Source organism: Procambarus clarkii, chromosome 38 (genome assembly GCF_040958095.1).
Source record: "Procambarus clarkii isolate CNS0578487 chromosome 38, FALCON_Pclarkii_2.0, whole genome shotgun sequence".
Classification (NCBI taxonomy): domain Eukaryota; kingdom Metazoa; phylum Arthropoda; class Malacostraca; order Decapoda; family Cambaridae; genus Procambarus; species Procambarus clarkii.
Genome location: NC_091187.1, coordinates 26753678 through 26778740, shown reverse-complemented (window position 1 = coordinate 26778740; position 25063 = coordinate 26753678). Strand labels below are relative to the sequence as shown.

Below are 25063 nucleotides of genomic sequence, written 5' to 3'. Positions count from 1 at the left end.
AGGAGGGGGAGGAGGAGGGGGGAGAAGGAGAGGTGTTACTCTTTGGAAGGGGAGTCCCCTTCCATTATAACATCAGGCAGTGAGGACCTCTCTGGGGTGCATTCTCTGGCACGTTTTGCCTGCATACCACTAGGTCCTGGTTGTGGCTCACTGCTCGATGTTCTCACAACAAATCTGTCCATGGAAGATTGTTTTTCCCTTCTTTGCAAGATGTCTCTGTAGTGAGGCATCACATTGTCATTGAAAAGATTAATGCAACAGCCTACTACAGCTTTCTCTGGGTGAGTCTTTTCAATAAAAGTTTGCAACTCTTCCCACAACTGACACCACTTCTTAATGGTTACGGAAGGGACATTCGCTACTGCCTCATCCTCCTCCACTGGAGAAACATCCTCAGCGGGGTCTTCTTGCTGTTTCTTTTGCAGGGCTTGGAGTTCTTCAGTGGTCAGTTCGTTGTTGTCTTCTTCCACCAACTTCTCCACATCATCACCATCCAATTCCAAGCCCATTTCCTGGCCCAGAGTAACAATTTCCTCAACAATAGGCGCATCATTTACAGGCTCAAACCCCTAAGTCTAGTTCAGGCATATATTCAGACCACAATTTTCTCCAGCCAGAGATCAGGGTTCTTTGAGTCACTTCTTGCCAGGCTTTGTCAACGAGTTTTAAAGAACTACAAATGTTAAAATGGTGTTTCCAGAACTCTTTGAGGGTGAGGTTTGTGGCTTCAGTCACTTCAAAACATTTCCGGAGAAATGCCCTTTCATAAAGTTTCTTAAAATTTGCTATGATTTTCTGGTCCATAGGCTGAATTAGAGGAGTGGTGTTAGGGGGAAGGAACTTTACTGTGAGAAAATTACTGTATCTCTTTAAATTAATCTTCCAAGCCTGGAGGATGAGCAGGAGCATTGTCGATGAGAAGCAGGGCCTTGAGTGGCAAATGTTTCTCCTGCAGATATTTTTCTATGGCAGGGCACACCACTTCATTAACCCTCAAACCGCGCATATCATATATAAATGATATCAGTGACAAAACCGAAACCGCGCACATCATTTATATATGATTTCGTGTCTAGCGCTATAATTTAAACGTCCCACCTGGGATAGGGGCAGCTATAGTACAGCCACGACCAATAGTTGCCAGATGCCACCTAGAAAAAAAATCCAGGCCAACATTCTTGGGTGTTACAGCGTCAGTATTGAGCAAGCCACCAAGGCTGGCACACGCAGCACGAGCTCACAGCACCGCTGTTCAGCTTGTGACCACAGCATCGCCTACAAATACCATAATATAAATGATACTGCTATTATTTAGCAGTGATAGTATTACTGAAGCCCCCTGACTGTGATAAAACTGACCAGGATTCTGATAATAGCAGGATTGTGGTGATATTTAGCGCTGTGCTCCATGGAGGAAGGAGTAATGCTGTGGGAGGGAGGGTTGTGGCGTCGTTTTCTGACTGTGTGTGGTCACCATTTATTGACTGCACTCACCATACCAGCTTAGTGGTTCGCCATAACGAACACAAATGTAGATACTTATATATAACGTGTGTATAGTGTGAGATAACAGCGAGAGGAGTAGGTTGGGAGCCGCCATTTTGGTGAGGGAGGAGCGTCGTCTGCACGACTTGGCATGTTGTTTACTGATGGCCACTATGGTCTTTGGGCACCATACCAGCTTATTTGTTCAGGTATGGTGAATAAAACAGGTAGATACTTATATATAATGTGTGTATATAGCGTAATAACACCACAAACAATATTGTTGGAGGACAAATATTAGTGTGTCTGGCCTTGAGGGCGGCCGCCGATCAGCTGACTGTGTGAGTAGCTATGTCTTATGGCCTTTACTCACCATACAAGCTTAGATGTACAGTTATGGTGAACAAAACATGTAAATACGTATATATAACGTCTGTGTATAGTGAATAAATACAGAAAGAGTATTGTGGGAGGTAAATGAGGGTGAGTGAGGTGGTGTTGAGGGAGGGAGTGGCAGTGAGTGGCTCGCTGGTGTTTGGCGGTCACTCCTCGTTGCTTTTTGACTCACAAGACCAACTTAGTAGTTTGTTATGGTGTACAAAACATGCAGATACTTATATATAACCTGTGTATATAGTGTAACAACAGCAAAACTATTTGTTTATTGTTTTATGAACATAATAATTGAATCACTAATATGCACACCATAATTTTGAGTACAGCGCTGGTTCACACATTTTATAATAAATATACCACAATTCACTGTATGGAATAACATTACTGCAAAAAAACTACGAATAAATCAATCAGAGACATTGAAATAATTAGGTAATAATATATTTGTGGCAACTGCCGTCTGACAGCTCGGGTGGAGTAGACCTCGTCTGGCGAAGGCTCTGCCAATGCCCCTTTTTTGCCACACTTCCCTACCCTATTGCGGCTAAAATATGCCACCTACGATTTTTTTGTTATTTTTTCCGTGATCAGGGAACAAAAATGAACACTTCTATAAAACGAAAGAATTTTTTGGATTTTTTTTTTTGTTGCGCCTGTGGGTGTGAATTCCATTTGGGCCCCTAGCGGTTTGAGGGTTAACCCTTAAAGTGCGCATCACGTCATATGACGTGTTGGACGTTGTTCCAGTCAACTGCGCATCACGTCATATGATGTGTTGGAGTACTACGCAAGATTTAAACGGCCTGCAGATACACGGGGCTCACCACACCTTCATCAGGGCTCTTGTAAACAGACGCCATTTTAAAAAAAAATCGTGGGGCAAACTCCCAGGTGTTATTGGCCTCAGTATTGAGTGAGCAACCAAGCCTGACGCACGCAGCATGAGCTAACAGCACTGCTGTTCAGCTTGTGACCACAGCATCGCCTGAAAATGCCAAAATATACTTGTTCATGCTATTATGTAGCGATGATATTATTACAGAAGACCCCTGACTGTGATAAAACTGACCAGGGTTCTGATAATAGCAGGATTGTGGTGATATTTAGCGCTATGCGCCATGGAGGGTGGAGTAATGCTGTGGGACGGAGGGTGGTGGTGATGTCTTTTGACTGTGTGTGGCCACCTTTTATTGACTGCACTCAGCATACCAGCTTAGTGGTTCGCTATGGTGAACACAAATGTAGATACTTATATATAACGTGTGTATAGAGGGTAATAACAGCAAGAGAAGGTTTGGAGCAACCATTTTGGTGAGGGGGGTGGCGTCGTCTGCATGACGCCACCGTGCAGACGACGGTGTTGTTTACCGGTTACCACAATGGTCTTTGGGCACCATACCAGTTTATTTGTACAAGTATGGTGAATAAAACAGGTAGATATTTATATATAATGTGTGTATATAGCGTAATAACACCACACAGTATTGTTGGAGGAGAAATATTAGTGCGTCTGGCCTTGAGGGCGGCAGCCATCAGCTGACTGTGTGAGGACCTACGTCTTTGGGCCTTTACTCACCATACAAGCTTAGATGTACAGTTATGGTGAACAAAACATGTAGATACTTATATATAACGTCTGTATATAGTGAATTATAGCAAAAACATTATTGTGGGAGGAGAATGTGGGCGAGTCAGATGACTGGAGGGAGGGCGGGAGTGGCTGGCTGGTACACGGCGGTCACTCCTCATTACTTTTTGACTCATAATAGCTACTTAGTGGTTCGTTATAGTGAACAAAACATGCAGATACTTATATATAACCTGTGCTTAGAGTGTAATAACCGACAAAGTATTTGCTCACTGATTGATGAACATAAATGAATCAACAATATGCACACCATATTTTTGAGTACAGCAATGATTCACTCGTTTTATTATATAAATATATCAAACTACACACTATTGAATAATATTACAGCAAAAAAACTATGAAAAATCAATCAGAGACATTGAAATAATTAGGTAATTATCTCTTTGTGGCAACTCCGGCCTGACAGCTGACGAGCAACAGACCCCCTGGAATGCATGCCGAGTCAGCGCCTATAATTTGCCAGACTTCCCCGCCCTGTATCGGGCAATATATGCCACTTACGATTTTTTTATTATTTTTCCCGTGATCAGTGAACACAAATTAACAGGTTAGGAAGAAAAAATAATTTTTTTTTTTTCAAAATGACATGCGCCTGTGGGGATGACAGGATATTAACCCTTAAACTGTGCATGGTGTATATATACGCCCTGAGTAACATGTCCCATGGTGCGCATGGCGTATATATACGCCATAGGGTGCCAGGCCTGATTCAAATGGCCCGCGGCTACACGGGGTTCACAGTAGCTTCCTCAGGGCTCTTGTAAACAGATGCCATTTTAAAAAAAAATCATGGGCAATATTCTCAGGTGTGAGAGGCACAGTACTGTTGGAGCAACCAAGGCCGGCGCACGCAGCATGAGCGAACAGCATTGATGTTCAGCTTGTGACCACAGCATCGCCGAAAAATGTCAAAATAAATATATAATTGTTATTATTTAGCGATGACAATATTACAGATGACCAATGACTGTGATATAAATAACCAGGGTTGTGATAATAGCAGGATTGTTGTAATAATTAGCGCTGTGGGAGGAGTGATGCTGAGAGACGGAGGGAGACAGCATCGTTTACTGACTGTGTGGCCACCTGTTATTGTTTGCATTCACCATACCAGGTCAGTGGTTCTCTATGGTGAACACAAATGTAGATACTTATATATAATGTGTGTATTAGTGTAATAACAGCAAAAGGATTATGCTGGGAGGAGCCATTTGGGTGATGGAGGTGACGTCGTCTGCACGATTTGTCTAGCTGTTTAGAGGGTGGCCACTATGCTCTTTGGGCGCACTACAAGCTTAGGTGTACAGTTACGGTGCATAAAACATGTAGATATTTATATATAATATGTGTATATAGGGTAATAACACTGCAAAAGGTATTGTTGGGGGAGAAAGTTTAGTGCGTGTGACCTTGAAAGAGTGAGGGAGCCGCCAGCCGCCATCTGTGTATAGCGACGACTCTTAGTGCCTGAACTAACTATATCAGCTTAGCTGTACAGTTGTGGTGAACAAAATATACACATAATTATATATAACGTCTGTATATAGTGTAATAACACCACAACTGGTATTGTTGGGGGAGAAAGTTTAGTGCATGTGTTGAGGGAGTGGCAGCGAGTGGCTGGCAGGTGTGTGGCGGTAACTCCTCGTTGCTTTTCGACACTCAATACCAACTTAGTGGTTCGTTATGGTGACCAAAACATGCCAATACTTATATATAACCTGTGTATAGAGTGTAATAGCAGCAAAACTATTTGTTCATTGTTTTATAAACATAATAATTGAATCACTAATATGCACATCATACTTTTGAGTATAGCGATTATTAACCACTTTTATTATATAAATATATTACAATACACACTATTGAATAATATTACTGCAAAAAATCTAAGAAAAAGTCAATCGGAGACATTGAAACAATTAGGTAATAATATCTTCGTGGCAACTCCCATCTGTCAACGCGGGTGACGCTTACCGGGTCTGACGACCGCTCTGTCAACGCCCACTTTTTGCCAGACTTCCTCGGTCAATTGCGCCCAAAATATGTCACCTACGATTTTTTTTTTATTTTTTCCGTGCTCAGGGGACACAAATTAACATGTTTAGAAGACAAAAAGAAGACAAATTTATTAAGAACCCTCTCACCAAGCAGTGGTGATGAAATGAGAGTGAAGGAGGGCTGTGGTGCAGCTAAGCACATAGTCAACTCAAGAAGTCTTTCCTAGCCAGCATAATGTCAACCATATAAAACATCGCTGGGAGGTTATTGTTCTTCCTTGATGGTATCAAGGAACAGTAACAACAAAGGCAGATATACTGGCATGTACACAAGTGAAAATGTTTAAAGAATGTAACCTTCAATGAAGGGACATCGAAGTCTAAGAAATGGGCAATCAACTTTTCTGTATTATTCAGAGGAACAGTATATACAGTAATAATTAAGAGGTTTGTTAAGTGTTTTGTTTCTTATGCCTGTCTTTAAGCAGGCATTCTTCTTGTAAGTTGGTTGATCTTGAACCCTCACAGGCTCCCCACTCCATTAAGGGGGCAAAATGGTTTGCAAGGAGCCATGTCCTCAGTGGTCTGAGACTGTCACCAGGAGCCTGGTGTATTGACAGTGTCCTAGTCCTGCTGGTGGCAGAAGCTAAAAGGATCTACTGAGGGGGCAAGCACTGAAAATGTAATGAATAGCTTCCACTTTCAAATACATAATACAGCATAAATGAACAATTTAAATAGCAGCATTTAAGCAATATAAGAACTGAAGGTTATGATTGTACAGCATTCTAAACAACTTACAATAATGAGTCCTGGCTTATGACCATGTCCATTTTCTTCATTATTCTCTCGCAGGTGGCTTCCTCCATAATTACAAGAACTGCACTTGTTTAAGCAATAACAAAACCTGTGAAATACATGCAGGAGCAAAAAACTTGAATTAAAAATTTAATATACGTGATTGAATTATATATAACTAGCCACATGGAGAAGCAAACAATAATTCCTATAATATCCTTGTAAATAACACAATATCAAGAAATATTATCAGCAGGAAAAACATACCACAATATTTTATTCATATATAGTATGCACTCGATTTAACAACCTATATGAGGGCTGTACCCAGGTCATTAACCACCATGCTGCACTGAGTTTATTGTGAAATTCCCATGAAATAAAGTGTTCCAAAAAAAAAAATTTTTCTTCATAAAATTATAAATTCTCTTCCCTGAGCATGTCTATGTAAAAATAAATACCAAATTCCACTTACTTTGGCTGTGGGGACGTGGACAAGGTGCACTGTAACGTCATCACAGGCCGGTCGCCCGTGCGTGACACGCCCAGACACAGTCACACGGGCCATTCAAGCACTGGGTGTTGCCACAAACATACAGTATTTTCAATTATTTGTTCTATGTATTTCCAATGTGGTTTTATTTGTTTTTTATCGTATATGATACATATTTGTGTCCTTTACAATACAGTATGTATACAGTAGAAAGTTCATAATGTTCCATGGAACTGCGATAAATGTGTCAGTAATGTGTCCACAATAAATGTTGCAATATTACTTGTTAAAAATTCACTAAAATTACAAACTGTACAGTTACACACTATTTACACAGTAACACTGTATTACATACTCAGTACTTCGGAAGTGAGTAATAATCAACGAAGTAGTCCATGGTACACACCGCGACTTCGCTCTCGTTGCACCAGGTACAGATAGATTTTCACTTCCTGTTTCTTCATTCTGTGTGCTTTAAAAAAAAAACACTCACGTACACCCTTGGCATTAGTACCTGTAGGTGGTATGTAGCCAAGCTTGTAAAACGTAAGGTAGTCTTGAAAAGATTACAGGAAAAGATCAATTTGTAAGGTAGTCCTGAAAAGATCGCTTTGTATGGTCCCACACAGGAAGAGATTCAGCCAGCCTCAAAGAGTGTCAGTCAATCATGAAGAAATTCAGCTATTCTTGAAAATATCTATGGAAAACACCACCATGGAAGCTGCTGACACTGTTCATCTATGCTACTTGTATCAGATGCATCATCACTGAATGCAGAAAACGATTCATCTATGTATCATCAAAATAAATTGGAGATAGCATAGGTGGGCAAGGGTGACGCTCAGAGCTACAACTGGATATGCTCGCTGTACTGTATCATCCTCATAGGTGCGGTATCACTTGTATCCGACCTTTGTGTTCGGTCCTAATTGCGCCTAGCTTCACCAATATTATGACCCTTATGTTCTTCAAACAATAAGGTTTGAATTTCACTGACAGAATGCGATCTTTCAACACCGCGTCGGACAGGTGTTTGGGAGCTAGAGGCGTGTGCGCCACCCATGGTTGCTCACTCAGTACTAACCCAGCCAGCAGCCCTAGGGCATTCTGGGAATTTTTTCCATGATGGCTGCCTCTCACTGGAGGTCCTAAAAGTTCATTTCGTACACAACCAACCTCGTACACATTTGGAATGGGTACGAAAAAATTAAAACGTTTTCTCGGTTGGCACAGTTTCCCATCAACCGAGAATACTTGTTTGGCGCAGTTAAGTGGTTAGATCCGGGGCTGTGCTAAATCTGGAAATTTTAAAATGTCAGTAACTGTTTAGCCATATTTGGGAGAGCAACAGGATGGATGGTGGGTGGGCTGGCTGGCTGGTAGGTGGGTGGGCAGGCTGTTGGTAGGAGAGTGAGTGGGCAGGCTGTTGGTAGGAGGGTGGGTGGAGCAAGTAGGTAGGCAGACAAGTCGCCTGGCTGGTTAACTAGCTGGTAGGTGGGTGAGTGGGGTGGACTGGTCATAATTATCCATTCAGTTTTTAATGTTTGAGCTCTTCCATTACATATTTGCTGTAGCAGTTATGATGCAAGCCCAATAACACCCAAGGGTGAGCACATTTAACCCTTAGGAAGCACTTTGGATTATAGCCTTAACCCCTGGCCTGCTCTTGGCTTTAACTCTTAAATTTCGCAACACTTCATATGATGTGTTGAGTAACAGACACAAGAGTGCGCACCTCTTCATATGACGTTTTGGAGTACCGCACAAGATTTAAACGGCCCGCAAATACATGGGGTTCACATCACCTTCCTCAGGGCTCTTGTAAACAGACACCATTTAAACAAAAATCGTGGGCAACATTCCCGGGTGTGACAGCCTCAGTACTGAGTAAGCCACCAAGGCTGGGGCATGCAGTATGAGGTCACAGCACTGCTGTTCAGCTTGTGACCACTGCATCGCCTAAAAAGTAAAAAATATATGTAACTTGTATTATTTAGCGATGATAGTATTACAGAAGACCCCTGACTGTGATATAAATGACCAGGATTTTGATAATAGCAGGATTGTTGTGATAATTTGTGCTGTACTGTGTGAGGAGTAATATTGAGGGTGGGAGGGCTGTAGCGTAGTCTGCCGAATCTGTGTGGCTACCTGTTGCTGTTTGCACTTACTATACCAGCTTAGTGGTTCACTATGGTGAACAAAACATTCAGATACTCATATATAACATCTGTATGTAGTGAATAAAAACAAAAACAGTATGGTGGGAGGAAAATTATGGCAAGTGAGGTAAGGTGAGGGAGTGGTGGCAAGTGGCAGGCTGGCTGGTGTGTGATGGCCACTACTTGCTGCTGTTTGACTTAGCATACTAACTTAGTGGTTCGTTATAGTGAACAAAAATGTAGATACTTATATATTTATACATAATGTGTGTGTATATAGTGTAATAACACCACAAACAGTAAACTTGAAGGAGGAATGTTAGTGCATCTGGCTGAACCAGTGAGGGAGGGAGGGAGGGAACATCAGTTGTGTATGGCCACCTGTTATTGTCTGCCGTCACCATACAAGCTTAGTGGTTTGCTATGGTGAACACAAATGTAGATACTTATATATAACGTGTAGATATCATGTAATAACAGCAAAAGGAGTGTTGGGAGAAGCCATTTTGGTGAGGGAGGTGGCATCATCTTCGTGACATGTCATGCTGTGTAAGGGTGGCCACTATGCTCTTTGTACATTATGTCAGCTTAGATGAACAGTTATGGTGAACAAAACATGTACTTATATAAAATGTATTTATATAGTGAATAAAAGCAAAAACAGTATGGTGGGAGAAGAAAGTTGGCAAGTGAGGAGTTTTTGAGGGAGTGGCTGGCTGGCTGGTGTGTGGTGGTCACTTCTCTTTGCTTTTTGACTCACAATATCACCTTAGTGGTTTGTTATGATGAACAAAACATGCAGATACTTATATATAACCTGTATTATATAGTGTAACAACCACAAAAGTATTTGTTCATTGTTTTATATACATAATTATTGAATCAATAATATGCACACTATAATTTCACCATGTGCGATGATTCACACATTTTATTATATATCACAATACATAATATTGAATAATATTACTGAAAAAAAATAAGAAAAAATCAATCAGAGGCATTGAAATAGTTAGGTAATAATATCTTTGTGGCAACTCCCGCCCGATAGCTGGGGCGGAGCAAACTTCGTCTGGCGCCTGCTCTGTCAACTCCTCTTTTTGCCAGTCTTCCCTGCACTATTGCGGCCAAAATATGCCACTTACACACAGAAATCACAATGCGTGATGCACCAAATGAACAAATCCACAAGGGTCGAGACGAGGATTCGAACCTGCGTCCGAGAACATCCCAGACGCTGCCTTAATCGACTGAGCTACGACATGGTCAAAAGGAGTTGAAACCGAAGTTCTACTAAACTTACTGGATCCTGCAGCCTCTCCGAGGCACAAACCAGGGTTTTACACAACTCCCCCCATGAACTCGAGCTATGTCAATAGGGCGTTCTCCCTCTTCGCCCTTACTTCATTACACACAGAAATCACAATTGCGTGATGCATCAAATGAACCCTGGTTTGTAAACCCTGGTTTGTGCCTTGGAGAAGCTGCAGGATCCAGTAAGTTCAGTAGAACTTCGGTTTCAACTCCTTTTGACCATGTTGTAGCTCAGTCAATTAAGGCAGCGTCTGGGATGTTCTCGGACGCAAGTGTGAATCCTCGTCACGGCCCTTGTGGATTTGTTCATGCCACTTACGATTTTTTTATTATTTTTCCCGTGATCAGGGAACACAAATGGTGAGCACAAATATTTTTATTTTTTTTTGCGCCTGTGGGTGTTGAAAGCCAAATAGCCCAGAGCAGCATAAGGGTTTAGGTACCGGACCCGGGAATGGTCCTAAGCGTCTCGACATCCTCCGCAAGCCAATCCGAAGACAGCTCCAGGAGAGAAAAATAACGCAGGACCAAAGCTAACAAGCCACGAGCGTGCATATCCTCCAGCCACAAGCGCAGCCGAAAGGGTGAGAACCTGCACATGAAGCTGAACCACACCCACATCCCGCAGAAGGGTAGGAGCGAACAAGCACTCATTAACCACTGCACTGCTCTGGCTCCAAATATGGTACACCCAGTATATGGAGCACCACTTGGCAAGTGGAATTTAATGTTAATAAATGTCATGTTATGGAATGTGGAATAGGAGAACATAGACCCCACACAACCTATATATTATGTGAGAAATCTTTAAAGAATTCTGATAAAGAAAGAGATCTAGGAGTGGTTCTAGATAGAAAACTATCACCTGAGGACCACATAAAGAATATTGTGCAAGGAGCCTATGCTATGCTTTCTAACTTCAGAATTGCATTTAAATACATGGATGGCGATATACTAAAGAAATTGTTCATGACTTTTGTTAGGCCAAAGCTAGAATATGCAGCTGTTGTGTGGTGCCCATATCTTAAGAAGCACATCAACAAACTGGAAAAGGTGCAAAGACATGCTACTAAGTGGCTCCCAGAACTGAAGGGCAAGAGCTACGAGGAGAGGTTAGAAGCATTAAATATGCCAAAACTAGAAGACAGAAGAAAAAGAGGTGATATGATCACTACATACAAAATAGTAACAGGAATTGATAAAATCGACAGGGAAGACTTCCTGAGACCTGGAATTTCAAGAACAAGAGGTCATAGATTTAAACTAGCTAAACACAGATGCCGAAGAAATATAAGAAAATTCACCTTCGCAAATAGAGTGGTAGACGGTTGGAACAAGTTAAATGAGAAGGTGGTGGAGGCCAAGACCGTCAGTAGTTTCAAAGCGTTATATGACAAAGAGTGCTGGGAAGACGGGACACCACGAGCGTAGCTCTCATCCTGTAACTACACTTAGGTAATTACCCATGATGCGCAGAAAATAAATTTTTTGCAAACATTTTTTTTTGCCCTTTTTATATTGGTAAATTCCCTTCCCTGATCATACATACAGTATGTGGAAATAAAATAAAATTTGTACTTTGGCTGCAGTGGGATCCAGAAAATGGTGTGTGACGTCATGATTTGGTGGTTGCCCATGGCAGTCTCTCGGAGGCAGTCGCGCACCAGATTCAACTTGCGCGAGTCGCAATAAATATTTTTTTTCCATTTTTTCCATAAATTTGCAAATGCATTTATATTGCTTATTCTTGCCAGTCCTATGTATATTGAACACGTTCACAATATACTGGCAGTGAAACATCCGATATTGAAATATTGAAAATATGAAATATTGTTCATATTTCCAATATTTCATGTTCATATATGTACATTTATAACATATTTACACACTATACACTATCACACACTATATACATTCACTATCAACACACACTCAGAACCCTGCGAGTGTGTGATAATCAGAGAAGCAGTTGACCAGGCATAGAGGAACTTTGCATTTGACGCACTAGGTGCAGATGCATCTTCGCTTGCGTTCCCTATGTACAGTGTTCTTGCAGACAACGCAGGCATGGTTACCCTTGTCCCGTGATCCTGTGCCTGGCAAGCTCGTGTACACCGAGCCTCTTGTTACCCCTGAATCTGTCCGAAACTGCATGTGGTATTGTTGCTGGCACCTCACACGCTGCAACAGAGCCCTCCTTCCCAAACTTCACGAGAAGATGTGACACTAGAGCCACCCTGAATGTCCGTATTGGGGGTCTCTTGCCTGATTTCACCAGACATATTGAAACAGTTGAGCACTGCAACGTCAATGAGGTGAAAAAAGAATTTCTTGGTCCACTTCACAGATTTTCACATGCACTCGACAGCACCAAGCATCATGTCACATTTATCAGCTAGCCGAGTGTTTACATTGTAGTCAATGACACAATCGGGTTTATATATATTAGGAACAGTGTTTGAAAGTACACTTTGCCACTGTCCAACATGGCACCAGTGTGAATAGTTGTCAACATATTCACCTCTCATTCGTCTCTCCAGCGCACTGATAACATTTTGTCACACTTTCACAGCTGTCAATCACCAACTGCAATACCAATTCCAAACAATGACATTTCCCTCCTGTGGGCCTTAACAGTGCCACATATTCCGGTGTTGTGGTCAAGGAGGAATCTGGTCAACAAGGGGCTGGTATTGTAGTTGTCCGTGAACAGGATATGCCACTTATTCAGCAAAGGTTCCACGAGTGTTTTGACGACACTGCCGGAGAACCCGTGTGGATCTTGACCTGGTATGTCTACATCTGTACCTGAATTCAGTATCATGTCAATGACAATACCAGTTTTGCAGTCACATAGGATGAAAAACTTGAGTCAAAACCGGTGCTGCTTTGATGGGATGTACTGCTTGAACGCCAGTCGTCCCTAGAAGAGGACTAGCGATTCGTCAATCACCAAATTCTGTCCTGGTACAAAATAGTGACGGAACTTTCCTCTCATAACATTGAAAATCTTCCGCACCTCCCACAGTCTGTCCTGTCTGTCCTCATTATCACTGTTCTTGTTACGACCCTGGGTTCCTCAATTGGAAACCAGAGGTCAAATTGAGCTAAATAAACTACAGTACAACCTCGATTCAACGTACTATATGGGACCAACCCCAGTTCGTTGGAGTGTTGGATTCATTGCAAGAGGTGACCTTCAGGAGGCGTTTGTGTTAGTGTCTTTTTTTCTTGTACACAATAAAAATGCATTATCATATTACATACTCTACCCTGTATGTATCTTCTCAACTAAAAAATACTGTTAATTCATAAATTTACCTTATTGTTGAAGTTATGTCCATCTTGAAGTTTCGTGAAGTTGTGAATGCTCTACATTAAATACGTACTGCAATGCATTATGCCGTTAGCACTGTGTTGATTAAAAGTAGTTCTGCTGTATGTTGAGTACTACAATACAGTTTATGAAAACTATTGTACACTAAAATTACTGTAACTTTAATTTTAACACTGTGTACACACTTAAATTTAACACTTGTTCTAACTGTTCACGCTGCACACAATGTTTTTAGATATTTGCATCAGCTTTGCTGGTGCTCGCTGCTGCTGTGGGTTCAGCTGCTTCTGAGCTGGTGCTGGGTACAACTGTGCTTGTGCTGGGTACGGCTGTTGTACCAGTGCTGGGTACATCTGTGCTCGTGCTGGGTACAGCTGTTCTCGTGCTGGGTACGGCTGTTCTCGTGCTGGGTTCGGCTGTTCTCGTGCTTGGTACGGCTGTTCTCTTGCTGGGTACGGCTGTTCTCGTGCTGGGTACGGCTGTTCTTGTGCTGGGTACGGCTGTTCTCGTGCTGGGTACTGCTGTTCTCGTGCTGGGTACGGCTGTTCTCGTGCTGGGTACGGCTGTTCTCGTGCTGGGTACGGCTGTTCTCATGCTGAGTACGGCTGTTCTCGTGTTGGGTACGGCTGTTCTCGTGCTGAGTACGGCTGTTCTCGTGTTGGGTACGGCTGTTCTCGTGTTGGGTACGGCTGTTCTCGTGCTGGGTACGGCTGTTCTGGTGCTGGTTGATTTTCTGCTACTAGTTCTTGCAAAATATTGCTTCATTTTTGGCATTAATAAGGCACTATTAGTAAGCCCCTGAGACATTTTGTTTTATAACCAAAGAGCTGTAGTAAAAAAATGGTCAATTCCACAATTATTCTTCCACCGGCGGATAAATACTGTACGTCAATCGCAGACAAAGCTAAGGGCACTGGGTGCACACTGTACGAACGCAGACTAAGTCTATACGTACACCCTTCAGTAGGCTGGTGTTTAAGCCTGATCCAGTAACATAAATTTCTCTTAAATATTCGATTTACATCAAATTATATATTTTTGGGTTATATATTTAGTTTAGCAACATTATTACGATAATAAGAGCTATAAAAAATACTTATTTTGGAACTGATTTATTAATTTTATTATTTCGAAGCCGTTGGTCACTGAACTTGTGCGACGAAATCGAACAAAACACTGCCTGGTGTTGTGTTCGATTTCCAGTAACATATATTTCTCTCAAATATTCAATTTACATGAAATTATATATTTTGGGGTTACATATTTAGTTTAGCAACATTATTACGATAATAAGAGCTATAAAAAATACTTTGGAGCTGATTTATTAATGTTATTATTTCGAAGCTGTAGATCGCTGAACTGTGGCGACGAAATCGAACACGACAAGCATGGTGTTGTATGGACAGGGATTAGACCTGTCCACTCATGCTGGAGTTGTGCTGAAATAATGTGAATAATTTCTCAAATAGCAGATATCTATCTTATTACAGTATATTTTTGGTTTTATTAAGTTTAGTTTAATTAGGATAATAAAGAGTTATTAAAACACCAGTTTTAGAAATGATTTATTAATGTGAAACGTTCAAAGCCATGGGTCACTGAACTATGACAACACAGACGAAAGTGAGTGAAACCTCACTGTAAAGTGAGGTTTACTGTACAGTATTCCCTTATCTGTCCACCCTCACTCGTCTTGTTTCATCACAGAAAATGTATATAAGAAGATTTCAACATATTAGCTAGCTATTGACGCTTCAGCCTTTAAATTAATTTACAAAGATACGTGTGCCACAAAACCGTGAACGAAAATCATTGAAACTCAGTCGTTCACTTGTGTGGACGACTCTGGCTGGTGTTTGGTTAACATGCGTCACTTCTTGTGGACCATTCTGGCTGGTGTTTGGTTCATATGATTCACTTGTTGTGTGGTCCACTTGTGTCATCCAACTTGTCTTATGAAGGAATTATTAATTGTAATCTGTGAGGGTATGGTAAAGTTTTCTACCACTGTGAACTCTGTCCCAACATCGTAAGCTTGTGGACCACTTGTGGACCACATGTGCGGTCCACTTGTGTGGCCCACTAGTGTGATCGATCTTGTCATATGAAGGAATTAATAATTGTAATCTGTGATAGAATGTGAAAGTTTTCCACCAGTCTGTGAACTCTGTCTCGACGTCGTAAGCAAATCCGAACATCCCCCACTTCGGCGAACCAATGTTCGTCGAACCGGGTGAGTAAATCTGGCCTGAAAAGTGTGCGAACTAGCCGGAGATTCGTTGAATCGGGGTACGTTGAATCGAGGTTGTACTGTACTTTATATTAGTGGGACGCATGGCGAGGTGTCTTTGTTTGTATCTTCCCTGCCAGACGTAAGATGATTCTTGTTTCTCACAGAGCATTTAAAGACTGAGCTTGGGGTTGATTATTAACACTTTCGCGCTCTCGGCGCTCAAAAAAAAACAATACCCCAGATGCTTTCGGCACTTCGCGCGCCTATGCGGTAAGACCGAAAAAGTGTACACTCTTTTGACTGTCCTGACAATAATTGAAGGCGCACGTATTTAAATTTGGTATCACTGTGTTCGCAATGAAATTGTCTATAAGAGCATACCTATAAAATGCCGCCCAAGCATAAGGAGTATCAACACCAAATAAAAAACTATGCAGATCACTCGCCGAGAGCGCCAAACAGCAACAAAATGTTTCCACTCTCTTAATGGTTGCGAAGCCTACAGTTGTCCTACATCGCTAATTTTGGTATCATTGGAATCGCAATAAAATTCTCTACACGGACATATGCATATGAATGTTTAATATAGGTAATTGCCCACCCGCAAGAGTGTGTGAAGTGGAGAGTAGTTAGCTGCGAGCGCACTGGCAAAAACACAGGGGGGAAATCATGCTTGGAAAGTTTATACGTTTCCTGACCCTACTTTTCTATGTACGTATTTCTTTTTTATACCAATGTGTTCGCAATAAAATTTTCTATAAGATGAACTGTATAACATTTGTACAAAGCATGTGTAAGAGAAGCGCTAAATATAGAACCACGTTGCTCAGTATGCGTTCGCGGCAGAAACGAACGCATTGTTTTCGTTCGTTTGATGTTTGTCATGTTTATACTTGTTGAAACATTTTATAATTTGTATGACAGTGATCGCAGTAAAATTCCCTACACAGACATATACATAACACATACAAATATTTCCCACGTGTTGGATATATCAACGGCTAAAGGGAACCCACTGCCACACGCTCGCCACACACAAAACATACTTTGTGTATTTTTTTTTTTTACTCATAGAAGTTTATGTGATATAATATTCATTCTTGTACCAGAAAATTCGCAAATAAATTTTCTACAAAACAAAAGTATCCCCATCCATTTCGGTTAAAAAATGGAATTTATAGAAATATTTTTTCGATGGACGAGAAAACTAGGCAGTTATGCGGAATCGTAAGAAAAAACAGCGACGAGTTATCTCTAATCTAAAGCGCGAAAGTGTTAACACTTTAGTGCGCGCGGCACTCGCTGAAAAAAAAAGCGGGTTGTGCGCGCGGCGTTCTGGGCGCTCAAGCGTAAACACAAAAAAGTTTATAATCTTTTCACGCTCCTACAACATCAATTCTCGAGCTACGTTTTTCATTTTGGTATCAATGCGTTGGCAATAAAATTCTCTACAAGATCATATGCATAAAATGTCACCAAAGCATTTGCTATCCCACCACGAAATAAATAAACATGAAGATGACTCGCCGTGACACCCAAACAGGAAGGAAATGTTCGTACTCTTTCTTTTGTTGCCAGCCTCACAGTCATCCTACAGCGCTTATTTTAATATCACTGAACTCGCAATAAAATTCCCCACCCAGACATATGCCTATCAATGTCTAATTATGTTCCGCACAAGTGTGGGAACTGGGCGAAGCGTTAGCCGTGATTTCAGCAGCGACGACACTGTTGTGATGCAGCGCTTTGAAAGTTTATACTTATTTCACTGTCATGACATTATTTCTCGAGCTACGTATTTCATTTTTATAGCAATGTGTTCGCAATAGAAAGTTCTATAAGAACATGGGTAGAATTGGCCAACAGAGCGTCAAATAAATTTGCGGAGAATAAAATCTTACGCGAATCTTACGCGTGTTTGTACCCGTGAGCGTAAAAAGTTTTTACTTTGCTCATGTTTTTTCAAGTTTATACTTGATTCACTCCGTTTTTTTTGTTTGTATAGTGTTCGGAATAAAATTCTCTACACAGACATATGCATATAAATGTAAAATCATGATCGCGGCCAACACAAGAGTGTGTGGAGTGCGCGATTACCCTCGTTGTGTTACCAATTCAATAGTCTCTCCTCTAAGTTACAATACATTGCCGTTTTCTCAAATAGGCACTGTGCCTATTAGAGAAAACGAAAATTTAATGGCAAACATATTCATACAAACCCCAAGTCGATCGAGTAGTAAATACCCAATATAAAACACGGTCCATAAATTTACGTCGTGATCCGACAAGCGGTTAAGCAAAACGCCCGTAATTCCAAGTCGAAAATCCAGGGAAGTGTTAAGTAATAAAATAGGCATCAACTATGTTTACAAATGATTAGAAAGTATTAGTAAAGTATATCTGAGTAAACTTGGATATAGGGCTGCTGTACGATTAGTTGAGTAGTCTGCCGGCAGCTGAGGAAGGAGACTGGAGACGATCTTCCTTCTCTGGCTGGCGTTCGTGGGGTCAAGAGCTTTTCTGAGTTGCTCTGCACCCCTCTACCCTTCCTCCTACTTCTTTCCCTTACCTTAAGTTCCTGTAACCATTAAGATAAGTACTATGTATTTAATTGTGCCTACTCTGGAAATGAAAGATTTGTGTAGACCGTGGGTAGTATTTGCCAGTGTTTTGGGTACCCCTAAGTGTTGTGTTGTGTTAGGGTACCACGTGGGCTCACTACCCCTAAGCTGCCTCAAGCCTCAAGTCCTTCACTAGTAAACTTTACCCTAGCTTGTGCTTTTGTAAACCTTGTATCCAGCCTATGTGGACCAAGGCTTTTAACGTAAGATAGTGTGGTAAAGTAATTATTGTTATTGGTGTGAATGTATATGGGGGTTGTTAAGGGGTTAATAAATAATTTAGTTAGTTAACCCTCAAACCGCTAAGGGGCCAAATGGAATTCACACCCACAGGCGCAACAAAAAAAAAATCCAAAAAATTCTTTTGTCTTATAGAAGTGTTCATTTTTGCTCCCTGATCACGGAAAAAATAACAAAAAAATTGTAGGTGGCATATTTTAGCCGCAATAGGGTAGGGAAGTGTGGCAAAAAAGGGGCGTTGGCAGAGCCTTCGCCAGACGAGGTCTACTCCACCCGAGCTGTCAGACGGCAGTTGCCACAAATATATTATTACCTAATTATTTCAATGTCTCTGATTGATTTTTTCTTAGTTTTTTTGCAGTAATATTATTCCATACAGTGAATTGTGATATATTTATATTATAAAATGTGTGAACCATCGCTGTACTCAAAATTATGGTGTGCATATTAGTGATTCAATTATTATGTTCATAAAACAATAAACAAATAGTTTTGCTGTTATTACACTATATACACAGGTTATATATAAGTATCTGCATGTTTTGTACACCATAATGAACTACTAAGTTGGTCTTGTGAGTCAAAAAGCAACGAGGAGTGACCGCCAAACACCAGCGAGCCACTCACTCCCTCAACACCACCTCACTCGCCCTCATTCACCTCCCACAATACTGTTTTTGTATTTATTCACTATACACAGACGTTATATATACATATTTACATGTTTTGTTCACCATAACTGTACATCTAAGCTTGTATGGTGAGTAAAGGCACAAAGACATAGCTACTCACACAGTCAGCTGATCGGCGGCCGCCCTCAAGGCCAGACGCACTAATATTTGTCCTCCAACAATATTGTTTGTGGTGTTATTATGCTATATACACACATTATATATAAGTATCTACCTGTTTTATTCACCATACCTGTACAAATAAGCTAGTATGGTGCCCAAAGACCACAGTGGCCATCAGTAAACAACATGCCAAGTCGTGCAGACGACGCTCCTCCCTCACCAAAATGGCGGCTCCCAACCTACTCCTCTCGCTGTTATCTCACACTATACACACGTTATATACAAGTATCTACATTTGTGTTCACCATAGCAAACCACTAAGCTGGTATGGTGAGTGCAGTCAATAAATGGTGGCCACACACAGTCAGAAGACGATGCCACAACCCTCCCTCCATGGAGCACAGCGCTAAATATCAGCACAATCCTGCTATTATCAGAATCCTGGTCAGTTTTATCACAGTCAGGGGGCTTCAGTAATACTATCACTGCTAAATAATAGCAGCAGCATTTATATTATGGTATTTGTAGGCGATGCTGTGGTCACAAGCTGAACAGCGGTGCTGTGAGCTCGTGCTGCATGCGCCAGCCTTGGTGGCTTGCTAAATACTGACGCTGTAACACCAAAGAATGTTGGCCTGGATTTTTTTCTAGGTGGTATCTGGCAACTATCGGTCGTGGCTGTACTATAGCTGCCCATATCCCAGGCGGGGCGTTTAAATTATAGCGCTAGACACGAAATCATATATAAATGATTGTGCGCGGTTTCGGTTTTGTCACTGATATCATTTATATATGATATGCGCGGTTTGAGGGTTAAAGGAGTATTCATTCTTCCTGTGTAGGAGATCTATGATCTACCTCTAGGCGGACAATTGCAGTAATAAGCCACTATAAGTTTACTCATACCTTTTCATTGGGGGCCGGGTCTTTAAGATCTCCATTACTAGGGATGCATCTTGTTCCTAACTACTGACCCTACTCTTAATACTAGATCCCCCATAGCAGCACCTTTTAACACATAACAGTTCTTAAAGTGCAGGCACCTGAGAAGCAGCAGGAACCTATCACATGACATGTACCTGTTGAACACGGGGCATGGAACAGGGCTGTCTTTGCTCCAATAATCCTGGATGAACTGTTTTCTGAATGCTTCATCATCATGCTCAACGCTAAAAACACATACATTTCCTCATTTGACGTTTCTTTCCATCGTATCATGCGAGAGGCAGGTAAAATGCCGGTGTCAATGAGGCTGTGAGCATATCTGTTCGTCTCTGCAACAAGATGGTCTATGAATTCATATGGGTGTCAGGAGTGGGTGCAGGTATCTGGAGAGAGTGTGGGTGTCTGGAGTGGGTAGAGTTGTGTGGGTGTTGGCACGTGCATGCCTGCATGTTGGTGTCAGTGTGTGGGCATATTCATATAGGGAGTGTGGGGGAGTAATATTGTTGGGAGAGTGTGACAATGAACTAAGTGATGAACAGGTCAACAAGTCTAACATGTTAACCCTAACTGGGGGGCGGGTCGTGGGTAGGGGAGGGGGTGTGCATTGGTTATAGGTAGGGTGAGGGTCGCAGGTGGCGCAAGAGTTGCTTTATCGTACAGTGTGTCCTCACTTGAACGAACTATATGGGGCGAAGCCGATTCGTTCCAGTGCGGAATTCATTCCATCCGTCCGGCCCCAACAACCTTCTTATTTTTTTTTTAAACATATGCCAGGACACATTAGTTTGTTTCTTTGTTGTGTGGTGCTTCATTATAATATCTTTCATGCTCTTTTGGTGTCAATAATAATCTGAGATGCGAAAATCACCATCCCCCACCCCACTAACACCATCCTCCACACCACCCATACCATCCTCCACACCACCCATACCATCCCCCACACCACCCATACCATCCCCCACACAACCCACACCATCCCCCACACCACCCACACCACCCACACCATCCTCCACACCATCCTCCACACTACCCACACCATCCTCCACACCACCCACACCATCCCCACACCACCCATACCATCCCCCACACCACCCACACCATCTCCCACACCACCCACACCATCCCCCACACCACCCACACCATCACCCACACCACCTACACCATCCCCCCCACCACCCACACCATCCCCTACACCACTAACACCATCCCCTACACCACTAACACCATTCGCCCCCACCACCCACACTCCCCACACCACCACCCACACACCCCACACCACCACCCACACCATCCCCCACACACCCCACACCACCCACATCATCCCCCACATCATCCCCCCACACCCAACCACACCACCCACCCACCACCCACACCATCCCCCCCACACCACCCACCACACCACCCACCACACCACACCAACCCAACCACAACCACCCACACCACCCAAACCACACCACACCACCCACACCATCCATGGGGTGTATTGAAGCAGCAGGCTTGGAAGCGTCTAAACTCGCCCGACAAAAAAATATGATGGGTTGACAGGTCTCCTCTCACACCTCCAGGACCCCCCTCACCCCCGAGGTACCCGGCCATACACACCACAATGCCAAGTCAGCTATTGTTTTGTACAGGAAACAATAAAACATGTTAATGATTAATAATGTATATTAATACTCGAAAATTAACATATTTTGGCATAAATATTTTACAGCTAAGATTGAGATTTATAATAGAGTATGAATGAGAGGTTTGGCAGCCATGCATTGTGAGCACCCTTTTCTCTCCACTTCCACCTCCCCTGACAACACCTTCCACCACTGACCCCACCTGCCTCCCCTGACACCACCTGCCTCCCCTGACACCGCCTGCCTCCCCTGACCCCACCTGCCTCCCCTGACACCACCTGCCTCCCCTGACACCACCTGCCTCCCCTGACACCACCTGCCTCCCCTGACACCACCTGCCTCCCCTGACCCCACCTGCCTCCCCTGACACCACCTGCCTCCCCTAACACCACCTGCCTCCCCTGACCCCACCTGCCTCCCCTGACACCACCTGCCTCCCATGACACCACCTGCCTCCCCTGACACCGCCTGCCTCCCCTGACCCCACCTGCCTCCCCTGACACCACCTGCCTCCCCTGACACCACCTGCCTCCACTGACCCCATCTGCCTCCCCTGACATTGCCTGCCTCCCCTGACACCGCCTGCCTCCCCTGACACCGCCTGCCTCCCCTGACCCCGCTTGCCTCCCCTGACACCGCCTGCCTCCCCTGACACCGCCTGCCTCCCCTGACACTGCCTGCCTCCCCTGACACCACCTGCCTCCCCTGACACCGCCTGCCTCCCCTGACCCCACCTGCCTCCCCTGACACCACCTGCCTCCCCTGACCCTATCTGCCTCCCCTGACATTGCCTGCCTCCCCTGACACCGCCTGCCTCCCCTGACACCGCCTGCCTCCCCTGACACCACCACAAATGATGCCAGCCACCTCACCAAGGCCTAACGTTCACACGACATGTGCTTGTTTTATTGGCCTCCTCAAAATTTATTCTAAATAGGTATTAGTACAGTACGTAGGCTGTTAGAGGGAGGGAGGGAGGGATCCAGGAAACAAACCCTCCCCTCCCACCCCTCACCCCCCCCTCCCACCCCTCACCCCCAATGGCTCAGGAAGCGACCGGCCGGCCACACAATGCCAGCTGTTATCTACACCCCAATTGTATTAAAAATTCTGTGAAAAGGAAATGTGTTCAAACTGTTTAAAAATATGTACTGTATATATCACAATTTTCACCATTATTATTGCTCCAATATGACATTTTTCTAATAAAAAGGCTATTTTCAGTGTAGATAATGCGATAATTATCATTAAATTGACTCTTGGCATCTGACGACGAGAGGAGAGTGAGGTAGTGGGTGGTCTCTGTGGTCAGGTGCAGGAAGGAGGGTGGGGGCGGGGGAGCATGGAGGCGCCAGTCACATGTTGCCTCTTCTGACACCACTTGCCTCCTGGCAACAACTCTCTCACTAATGCCCCCCTGACACCATTTTAACACCCTTTCAGCTGGTTGTCAGCTGCCTGGCTGACAACCTGCCTCCCATGAGAATACTAACTTACACCACCTGCCCCCTAACAAAAAACCTGAACTACTGACACCACTTGCCTCCTGGCAACAACTCTCTCACTAATGCCCCTGACACCATTTTATCACCATTTCTCCCTAGAAACAATGGGTAGGGATAATAAAACACTATACATGTATAACTGTTTACACTCTGGCGAATCATAGTTGATGACAGCCAGCTCCGACGCTCAGCCTCGGTGACCGCTTGGACGAACATTTCTCCCTTAATCATACATTTGTATGTTCCACTGAACATTTGGTACCGAATTCAATTTGTTCGGCTCTTCCGGGAATTCGATAGAGTGGGGTTCGTTAGTCTGAGGAAGCACTGTATATATGTAATTTTGCTCTCGAGGGCTAGTTACTAATTGTAACAGAACACAATATTTGTGCAGTATCTGGTTGATTATACAGTAGAACCTCGAGTGATGAGCGGCTCAATTGGCAAGCAATTTGGGTAAAAGAGCGCCCAGATCGCCGACAATTAGTCTCGTTTGAATAATGACAACACCACATGGTGGAGTTGGGGGTAGCACTGCTTCTTGCACATTCTCAGACGCCACCGACTGTTGGAAATAACCAACAGCTTTTTACATCCATTGTATTTTATACAACTTTTGTATTAACCCTCAAACCGCGCATATCATATATAAATGATATCAGTGACAAAATCGAAACAGCGCACATCATTTATATATGATTTCGTGTCTAGCGCTATAATTTAAACGCCCCGCCTGGGATAGGGGCAGCTATAGTACAGCCATGACCGATAGTTGCCAAATGCCACCTAGAAAAAAATCCAGGCCAACATTCTTGGGTGTTACAGCGTCAGTATTGAGCAAGCCACCAAGGCTGGCGCACGCAGCACGAGCTCACAGCACCGCTGTTCAGCTTGTGACCACAGCATCGCCTACAAATACCATAATATAAATGATACTGCTATTATTTAGCAGTGATAGTATTACTGAAGCCCCCTGACTGTGATAAAACTGACCAGGATTCTGATAATAGCAGGATTGTGGTGATATTTAGCGCTGTGCTCCATGGAGGGAGGAGTAAGGCTGTGGAGGGAGGGTTGTGGCATCGTCTTCTGACTGTGTGTGGCCACCATTTATTGACTGCACTCACCATACCAGCTTAGTGGTTCGATATGGTGAACACAAATGTAGATACTTATATATAACGTGTGTATAGTGTGAGATAACAGCGAGAGGAGTAGGTTGGGAGCCGCCATTTTGGTGAGGGAGATGCGTCGTCTGCACGACTTGGCATGTTGTTTACTGATGGCCACTATGGTCTTTGGGCACCATACCAGCTTATTTGTTCAGGTATGGTGAATAAAACAGGTAGATACTTATATATAATGTGTGTCTATAGCGTAATAACACCACAAACAATATTGTTGAAGGACAAATATTAGTGCGTCTGGCCTTGAGGGCGGCCGCCGATCAGCTGACTGTGT

At 43.1% G+C, this 25063-nt stretch overlaps 1 protein-coding gene across 2 annotated transcripts in view; it reads right to left on the bottom strand.

Moving 5' to 3' along the window:
• temp (protein prenyltransferase alpha subunit repeat-containing protein tempura) overlaps positions 1–25063 on the bottom strand; it is a 186077-nt gene that overhangs the window by 66855 nt on the left and 94159 nt on the right. The window contains exons 1-2 of one of the 2 annotated variants that reach the window (XM_069337897.1): positions 6806–6824; positions 6334–6439 (exon numbers count right to left, since the gene is read on the bottom strand). In XM_069337897.1, coding sequence (XP_069193998.1) covers positions 6334–6401 — 68 coding nt within the window. In that variant the 5' untranslated portion in view covers positions 6402–6439; positions 6806–6824. Of the gene's footprint in view, positions 1–6333; positions 6440–6805; positions 6825–25063 lie in introns of those variants that run through there. The other variant, XM_045764827.2, reaches the window with a different exon arrangement.